This window comes from Parasteatoda tepidariorum, chromosome 2 (assembly GCF_982258835.1).
Source record: "Parasteatoda tepidariorum strain Cologne lab strain chromosome 2, Ptep-v5.0, whole genome shotgun sequence".
NCBI classification, from domain to species: domain Eukaryota; kingdom Metazoa; phylum Arthropoda; class Arachnida; order Araneae; family Theridiidae; genus Parasteatoda; species Parasteatoda tepidariorum.
In genome coordinates this window covers 87,928,566-87,939,092 of record NC_141756.1, presented here as the reverse complement: position 1 = coordinate 87,939,092, position 10,527 = coordinate 87,928,566, and the positions used below count along the sequence as shown (strand labels likewise).

The window sequence follows — 10,527 nt, the reverse complement described above, 5'->3', positions numbered from 1 at the left end:
TAGTTTTAAAAATTTAAAGATTTTAATCTACATGAAAATCAAGACAGAAACTAATGTACATCCTTCCTCTATGACTCTCCATACGCTAATGGTGAAAGCATGTGAAGTGTTGCTATAGGTAAAGAGTTCTGCTCTACACCACCTGCAGCCCATTTCGATCGCCAATTTAAAATGCGTAAACGGCGTAAAAATGACTGGATCTGTGTGCATGGGGAGGTTGAGGAAGTAGTTGAGGCAAGGAGAAGGCTTATTGCCTAGTAAAAAAGGTAACACCATACTAAAAGCAAGAAAAAGTAATTTTCATAGGAAAACTAGTTCATGTTGGAGAAAACGAAAGATATACAGAACTGACTAAAAGACGGAAAATTTTATAGAAAAAACATAAAACGCCTGAAATGCGAGAAAAAGCGGAAAAATCTCATTCTGAATTATAAGCTAAAATTGCCCTCTACCAATAGCCTTGATGTAAATATTAAAATAATGTTTACTGAGTCATGGTTTTAAATAAATCAAAAAATATTATGAAAAAAACTTTTATTTAACTTTAAGAAAAATATACAAAATAAATATTTATTTACATACAGTAAAATGTATACAAAATAAATGCAATAAGAAAATAGTTTTGTCACAATTACATTATTAAATCATTACAATTCTTCTTTCTTCTTAGATTTTTTATCCTAAAAAAAGAAATATTATATTCATAAGTTTAAATTTCTAAATTTTCTGATATAAAAATTAATATTAGAGCAAACTATCACTTGTACACACAGATAACGCATCTTTAATACTATTATTACGCATTAATTAACAAAGTAAACAATTAAAAATAATTAATTGAATATTTAACAAAATTTCCACAATATTTTCTCTTTTTTTCACTAATGACAGCTTAATTAGACTAAGGTTTCAAATAAAACAAAACCTACTAGCAAAATAAATTGAATTTAAATTTTTTCTTTCATTTCTACAATTTTACAATGTAATCTACTTTTCATTAGGGAAGGCCATAAACTACCAATTTTCGAGATAATAATATTTCGTCACCAACATCAAAAGAAAAAAATAATAAAAATATGAATTTTGGCAAAAATTTCCCAAGGACAATTTTTACGACCGAAAATCAAGATTTGAGTTTTCAAAATTTTTGATTAGTGAATCTAAATTCCCATGAATTAAATATGTATATTGGTAAACTCTGGTAGAAAGTTATTTCTTGGTGCAACATGTTAGGATTTGAGATTAATTTGCTATTTCAAAATAATAGTAAAATTTTTTTGTTGTTATTTCTTCTTTTTTTTATTTAAAAAATGTGTTTGTTTTTATCTCCTCCAACAACTTTTAGTTTAAAAAAAAACAAAATAGTTGAAAACAAAGAAGTAATAAGTATTTTTTTTGATTTAATTTAAGCAGGTAAAATTCTGACACAATTTACAGCAAAAGAAAACAACTGCCAAAAAGAATGAAAAAAAAGTTTGAAATATACTGAAAAAATTCCATTTTTAATGCTAAAATACATCTGTTTTGAATAATAAGATTTTCTTAAGGGATAAAAAAAAATTAAAATTCATAAGATATAATCAACATAACTAAAAAATGCCAACTACAAACAAAAAATTCCACTGATTTTCTATTAATAACAATGTCTAGATTTGACAATATGGACTATATTTTTCTTAACAATGCATTAAAAAAAAATTAACAAAACATGTAACAATAAGGTAACATTTTAATAAAGGAAATTCTAAATAATAGCTTTGCTATTGTTATAACTAAATTGACATTGTCACATCTTATCATCTCAGGTAACAAATATAAAATAAGTAAATCGTCATTATCTCCTCAGATAACAAATTGTTGCAGAAAACAATATATTTGAACAAAACCAATACAAACAATGACTTTTAGATTTTGCATTAATAACAATGGCTTAGAATTAGTTTAACAGTAGAAAGGAAAAAAAAAACTCCTAACAAAGTGTTAAAACAACCTAAATATTAACTAAACAGAGAATGTAACAATAATGAATTGTTTAATATGCAGAGTATCTTCTAAACAATTGTTTAACAAGTCTTATAATTAAATTGACAATAACCCCTCATGTAACAATTTGTTGCAAACAAGACAATGAAACACTACAAATTAATATTAGAAGTCTTACTTACTCAAACAATATCTAATATGCCCTTGAAGAAAATTATTTCCATATTCATATTGCATGAAAAAAAATTGTTTTTTTCCCAGTCTCAGATTTATTTACTTTATAACCAAGCAAATTATTTGTATCTTCACTCACATCATATATTGTAGTGAAAACATGATGGTTCTTAGCAATAACCATCTATTATTAATAATAGCAAGATTAATCACAATTATAGCAAGGCAAGATTATTGTTCAATGTTGGGACAATTGCTCAATGTTCCCAATATTGATGTTTGTTTGTTTTATCAAATCAGATATTACTAATAATGATGAAATAAACTAGCTATTGTAAAATCTGTGTTTCACTAAAAAGTTATTTATTGAATAAAAATGCTATTTTGCTTAGGTCATCTACTTCATAATACTAGAAAGAAAAAAGAGAGAAATAATGCTATAAAATTAAGTTTTTCTTTCCTCTGTGAATTATATGCATTTAATATTATCCTATTTTGCCTAAACACTTGTCATTGAAAAGAATGCCTAGGTAAATTCCAAACTAATTTTAACAATTCATACTCTGTCTAAAAATACCTACAATACCAGTATTTCATACACTGAAGGTAACTTGTACATTATCTCAAATAATAAAAGCAAAAATGACAGACTATCAAGAATTGAAAATTTTGGAAATGTTGAAAAGAGATAAATTCTCGAAATAAGTAAATTAATTAATCACATTGTTGATAATGTTTATACAAAGAAAAAATATATTGCATTACACAATCCTCATTTATGTGGTTTTGAATTAAAATTTTTCTTTAATCAGTTTTATTTTGTTCAATGATCACATAACATTAATATGTTAGAAATAAATAGAGTTCACTAAACTAGTAATCCAGTGCTAGCCATTATGCAGAAATTTATTTAAATGTCTGCTGGTTAAAAAATATTGTATAAAAAAGGGTACAAAGCATAAGAAGGTAAAGGAAAAGGTACAAGGATTACATTAGTTGTATTGATAAGAAGTTACATTTTTTCTTTACTTAGATTTTATATTCTTTCCTTTCCTATTTCAAATACAAAAAGCCTACAACAATTTAACCCAAAGCAAAAAGTGTTGTAATTGAAAGATGGGAAGTAGTACAAATTAGGACTCATTAAAAATTCTGTAAATTTATTATGACAAACTTAAAGCAGTTAAATATTCGTGCAGTAAAAAATAAATATGTTGTTACCTGTAGATATTCTGGTATAGTCTTTAAAGAGTAAAAATTACTATGTTATCAAAGAAAATTTATAATAAAAATAAACATACTTTTTTAGAGCTGTATTTTCCATAATATTCTTTACTTTCAATGACTACTACTTCCATACGTTTTTGTTCAACCAAAAAATCTTTAGCTTCCCATGCTTGACTGCCATCTTTAAACATGAAAATTACTCTATCAGATCCAATTGGGTACCTTGAAAAAAAAAAGGGAAATAATTACTCTGAAATATTAATATTTACATGCATCATCTTATTTTTAAAACATCGCCAAAAAATAATTGATTAGTAAAATTGAAAAAGTATACGCCACATCACACAATTCACTATGTGTAATTTTAAAATCGAGTATATACTGTAGCGTTGGTATTATCAGGGGTGATTGTAAGCCCAAGTCAAAATTCCAGAAAATTTCCTGAAATTTTAAAAAAAATAAATAAATAAATAAAAAAACAAACAAAACAAAAAAACAGTTTAAATTGAAAAAAAAAAATTAAACAAGGTTTTTTTCCTTTTTCTCAATATTTCTTAGTTTACTTAAAATATATTTAAAATTTTACACATACCTATACCATTTACACATACCCATGATGACCTAGAGAAGAAATTAAAATTTACAAATATGTCTTTCTTTCTTGAGTTTATGATTATAACAACTATTTACTGATAAAAAATGAATATTAATCATGAATATAAGCTCATAAAGTATCTCTCTGGCTCTCCCTTACAAATAAAATAAACTGCGTTAAGTTCCACCTTTGAAAATTTGATTTCCGGAAACTTCTGGGATCAATGATTTTTTTTAAACATCTGGGCCTTCGATCTCCGGAAATTCAGATTTTTTCCGGAGCACAATCAGCCCTGTATTATAGCCACTCTCTCTAATATGTTTAAAGATATAATAAAAGATCTACAGCTACAATAGAGTATCTCTTTTCTCCTCACACCTTTTTCATAAACCAATGAGCTGCTCTCCCACTCAAGGGTAGCAGATGCTATCCTCTCTGTCTTTTCATTTATATATTTTCATTACTGTTTTAATAAATGTTGTTAACTTTGTTTAACTGAACTATCTTTATTTATCATCCTTCAAATCACTTTCTTCAAAACATCATACCATCTTCCACAATACAAATCACCATAGGCTTAATATAAGTCAAAATTACATGAAACGTAAAGCAAGCCTTAAAGATCATTCAAAATATGTATTGCAATGTAAGACTTACAAATTGAAATGCAATGTATAATTCGTAAATCAGAACAATATGAAAAGCTAACGATGCAGTTAGAAACAAGCATGAAGTAACCAGTCATAAATTGCGATGAGTAATACATAAATCAATTTGATTAGTTTGATTGTAAATATGATTCACGATTTGCTAATAATATTCATGCAAAAACCGATTCGTAACTATGCAATCATTGCAATGCAAAATATGATTTGTGTTTCAATAAAAATTTAAACTAGAATCACTATGTGTGCTGCATAAGTCATTTTGATGAGAATCGCGAACAGTAATTTCTAAACTCATTTTACATTAGTTGCGATGCACGATTCTTAAATCCTAACACGAATCCCAATGCATTAATCTTAAATCACTTGAATGAGAATTGTGATACATTATTTAGAAAACACTTAAATGCATATTAGGATTATATTGCATAGTTACTTACCTTACCTTAGGAATCAAAAATTAGGAACACTATATGCGAAAAAATTATATGCACCAATTACGAGAGTAAGACAAAAATTTAACTATTAAATAATAATACTAATAGATATATATTTAAATACCTTATATAAATTAATAAAAAAAAATTAATTATAAAAACTATCTTTTGTGGGAAATTTATAATATTAATATTTTATAATTAGGAATACCAGTATAATAGTTTAAAAACAACCATTACCTATTAATATATAATTATTCTTCTCCAAATTATAAAACACAGGCAGATATTCAACTACACCATAAACAAATACTTCTGATGCAAGTGTTTAAATTCTACAATAAATTTTTTAAAACATAATAATAGTTGTTTAAGATTCAATTTAGTGAAATGATCTGCAACTGCTATTGAAATAGTATTTTCCAATAAAAAGCTACTAAAAATTACTTCACCACAATCAGATGAAGCGCGACTGCAGCGATCAGAAACAGGGATTGGTTTAAAAGGAAAAATACAGCAATACGAAAATTCGGATTTTTTATAAAAATATCAGATTTTGAATTTTGATTTAAAAATTAGGAGCAAATCCGAAAAATTCTGGACAGTTGGCAGCTATGGCATTGTATGATTCAGAGATTCAGAAAGTATTTTAATGCAAATCCCAGTGATTGATTTATGAATCACTTTAATGAGATCTCTAACATGTGATTTGTAAATATGCATCTATCAGATATTACCACATTTTCAGTATTGGAAAATGAAAAAATAGAGTTTTGGTAAGTCCCTTTCATTCTCTTTGAATATAAAAACTTTTTTTCACAAATTAGCAAATAAAATAAAAAATTTCAAAAACTGTACATGTTTTATAAATTAGACATTGCTGAAAATTGCTAATATTAGGTGTAGTTTTGTTCAATATTTCCCTTTCACTATTTGTCTCCGCACACCTACTTGTATTTTGTAATCCAATCACAGGAGAAGGGTAAATAAGAATTAGAGTTTCTTCGAAAATAAGAAAAATGAGGAAAGGATGGGGAAAGAGGGAGAGTGATTGAAATTTCTATCATTTTGCTTGAAGTTTCTCTCTTTTATTTCACATTTCTCTTATTTTATGTAGGACAGATATTACTTTTTTGAAAATTACTCTGAGAAAATAATAACTTTTCAAAGACCCTATCACAGAATTCCAAGACTTTTCAGGTACCTGATTTTTCCAAAAAATTCAAAGACTTTCAAAGTTTTTCAAGTACCGTGGGAGCCTTGTGTTTCAAATTAATGAAACTAGCTTGTTCTTAAACAAAAAATAGTAGTTATTTTGATCATTAAGTCATTTCAGATTAACAATTAGGTACAGATAATTTACTAGATAATTACATTAGATTGTGTTGTTTTAACTGTCTATCAAACAATAAAAACAGGATAGTCTAAGGAATATTAAAATCTTTACATAACAATGAAGGAAATTTGTTACCTGTCAATATTTATGTGATTATTCATTAAACTAGTTTGCCAGAGAGTTGTTATATCTTCAGTTTCTTTTTCAGTGGGGTTACCTAAAAATTTTAAAAAAAAATTAACATTTATAATTAACTTCATCTTAGAGCTTTATAAACGTTAGGGTCAGATGGGGTAAAGTGGGTAAAAATCAAGTTTTCTTCAGAGAAGGTTCTAAAACTAAATTCTTAAATTTATTTTATTGAAAATATTGATGCCTTTTATATAGATTGGATTCATATATTAATATATGAGTCATAACTTATCTATTTTGCTTGATTGTTTTCTTACAGTAATGCATTCAAAAGAACATGTTTTGATAAACCCACTTTACTCCAGTGTGTATTCCAATAGCATTTAGAAGCTCATTTTGGAATTTGTTAGTACGATGGGGTAATTTAGGCATAGTTTTAAAATTAGTATATATTTCCCTAAAAACATGTAAATATTGTTTTAGAAATAAAAATGCTCCTAAAGTATTATGATTATATTTACAAAAACAATTGCTAAAAATTAATTTTTTTAAATTAATTATTTGAAGAATTAATGTTTAGGCTATCATAATTAGGATTCACTTCAGATGCAGTATATTTTTCAGAACTCTACACAGTTTCATCAAATAACGAAAAAACTGCAGTAGTTTTTTGGTTGAATGAGAATGAAAAAAATAATATTTATAGCAGACATGCATTTTTATTCAATGTATTTAAAGGAAATTGTTTTGTTTTCTAGAAAAAAAAAAAAAAAAAACTGTCATATGAAGGCAGAAATTTGCTTAAAAACTCATTTATATATTTAACTAAGCTCACCAAGTTGTACCATCATGCTATTTTGGGAATTTTTTTAATTGTATAATATGTCTGTTATACTGTTATCCATCAGGCTATAATCAAATAAGTAAATTATTTTTTAGCTATTTCATTACTGAACCACTAAATTTATTTTCCAATTTTATTTTGATCATGTGCTAATTTAAATTATTGCTTTTAATTGTTATTCATTTTTATGTATTTTGTGTTAAAGGGTTTTTTAATATCAATAACAATTTCCTAATTTTAATTAGCACCATTATTATATAATCCAATACAAAATAAAATGCTTCCCTGTTACATTTGCCAAAATAAAGAATGTACAATGCTAAAGCTCTCTTAATATAAGTATAAAATTTTGCTGCTGTTTGCTAAGGGAATATTATGAGCAAAATTTACCGGACACTGTCACAAAAACCATTAGTGATTTTCCCTTTTTAGAAGCTTTCAATATAGCTTCAGGATTAGAGTCAGAGAACTGAGATATATCAATCTTAGGAGGTGGTCTCAAATGCTCTGGCAACTCATCCGATTCTAAAGGTTCTTCATCTTCCTATAAAAAAAATTTCAAATTATTTTCTTAGACAGTATAATTTTTTTAGAAAAATGGAAACAATTGAAAATAAATATATATTGCAAAGACAAAATTTTTTTCTATAATCTGAAACACTAATAATTTTTTTTCTCGTTTTTTTTTCTCATTTGCTTTCACGCCAGAAAACAGGAAGCAGCGACGGCTTAATTACGAAAATAAGAGCTATCCAGAGGACGGATAAAAATACAGAAAATCTTATTTTCTGGGAAGAAAAGCAGAGAAAATAGCTAAAATAAGTAAATATGCGGAAGGTTTAGCAGCTACGGCATAGTTTGAAATTCCCGTTTATCTTTGAAAATCGGAAATAAATATAATTATTTTATTTCAACAACTGAATTTTCAACAACAACAAAAAAAAAACAGAAACTTTTAGAGAATCGGAGTTTTTGATAAAATAGCTGAAATTCAAGAGACAAAAGCAGAAAAATTTCATCTCTGTAAAGGTCAACTAGTTGTATCCCAAGGAAATGATTTATAGAGAAATATCAGAGGGAGGAATGAGAACTTCAATACTTTCGCTCCGCGGAAAATTCAATTCCTCATAAAATAATGAGCAGGAAAAAAAAATTTCCGCGTAAATTGGTGGGGAAAATCTGAAAAAAAAGCGGAAATCCAGGAAAGAATCTCATTCCTGAAGGTAGTATGTTTAAACTGATACACATACAGAAATATTCCCCCAATATTTTGTAAAAGGATAAAAAGCATTAGCAGAAGGTTATGATTATAACAGTATATAAAAACATATAAATGCAGATACAATAAAAAATTTCAGATTCAGTTCTATACAATAAATTAATTCATATTGGGTCCACAGTAATTTATGTCACCTCTAATCATTCTATGCTTCAAATCAATGCTTTATTTAAATATCGGATACTGAAATATATCTTACATCCCACTGATCAAGGAGGCGTTCTAAATCTGCGTCTGAAAAGTCTCTAACATCTTTCTTCGCCCAATCTGGCTTGTTATTCGGGGCAGATTTTTTGCAATTTGAAAAACCAAGAACTAGCAAAAATAAAACAATGAAAATAAAAAAATTGCTAAACATGCTTTTTATTACAAAGAAAGAAATATTAAGCAACGCCGACAATTAGATAAATATTAATTCATGCAGTAATTATTCACTTTACAGGTTGATTTTTCAATAAACCTAACTTGACGTTTTCAGCTGCTTATTTTTGTACATAGTAGTACCCTCACAATTTTTCTCTTATTGCAATATTTCATTAGGTAAATGAGAATGCGCCATCTTACAGCGATTAAAGAATTCAGCTAGTCAGGTAATACGATTAGAGAAGCCCGGTACAACTATTACTGGTCATACTCAAATCTCTGATAAGACGTGTACAAACAAGGCAAAAAATTGGAAAAAAAAGTTGTTAAAAAGCATTGTTAATGTTACTTTACTGCTTAAGGAACAACCGAATATTTTGTTCTTATTTTTTTATGAAAACAAATAATTTAAATATTTATTCTAAATTTAATTACGAAAACTAATAAGACGAATTTTTAAATGTTCCCTTAATAATTCCTAGTTTTCCTTGGTAATTGAAATAAATTTTAAAAAAATATTCACTTTTTTACGAAATAAAAATTTTATTTTATGTTATTTTAAAATAAATAATCAAAATAAAAATTCGTTTTTAAAGTGAAATTAAAAAAAAAAGTTTTGAAGAAGTTTGCTTGATTATTTGCTGCTTAATTATTTGAAGTAAAATTGATTTTTTATTTCATAATGCACAACTATACATGCACAAACATGCAACGCACAAATGTACACTGTTTTTTACAATCTACGATGTATTTTTTTTAATATATATTAAGTGAATTGTAATTTTGATTAATCAAGTCTTGATCTACAGTTGCGACCAATTTTTATCCCACCCAATGTTTTTGAACATTTAAACTTGGTTTCGTTTCAATAGAAATTTAATAAACGTGTCTACTTGAAAGCCTTTATCATTGGAGAAAAAGTTCAAGCACTGAAATCTTTGAATGTGTAAAATAATTTCTATTCATAGGGGAACACGGAGTAGAACGAGGTACTTATTTTAACATAAAAAATAGCAAAAAATAAAAAAGAGATGCAAACGTTATACACGCATTATACTTTTTTATTTTTAAAATGCTGTTGTATAATCACACATTTAAAAAAAAAAACGAAATATTAGTATATTTTATTTTTCTCAAAAAAGAAAATTATATCAATTGAGGGATTAAGTGCTTCCTCCTGACCGGATATGGAACTGAAAGGGGCACTAAGGACAAGCAATTATAAAAACATATAAAACTGGAAATGCTGAAAAATGAGAAAAATAAAATTAAAATGAACCTGAAACAAGCTTAAAAATATCATAAAGTAAGCTACAAATAAATATTAATGCTGTTTATTTATATGGTTAGCTGAGAGAAAAATTCAATTATTTTTTTTAGGTTTTTCATATTTCTTCCTTCTTTTTATTTTATTTAATCTTTTTGCTATTTTTATTTTATTTAATTTTATGTACCTAAAAAATAAATAAAATACTGCTCTTCTTCCTGTTTT

General features: G+C 26.4%; 1 protein-coding gene across 1 annotated transcript; it reads right to left on the bottom strand.

The window, feature by feature from the left end:
• Positions 1 to 519: 519 nt before the first annotated feature.
• Positions 520 to 9,166, bottom strand: boca (LDLR chaperone boca). Its single transcript, XM_016052586.4, has 5 exons — positions 8,872 to 9,166; positions 7,784 to 7,937; positions 6,553 to 6,634; positions 3,459 to 3,606; positions 520 to 680 (listed from the first exon to the last, which is right to left on the bottom strand). The coding sequence occupies exons 1-5, from the start codon at positions 9,028 to 9,030 to the stop codon at positions 648 to 650; spliced, it is 576 nt and encodes a 191-aa protein (XP_015908072.1). The 5' UTR covers positions 9,031 to 9,166; the 3' UTR covers positions 520 to 647.
• Between the last annotated feature and the right edge of the window lie 1,361 nt (positions 9,167 to 10,527).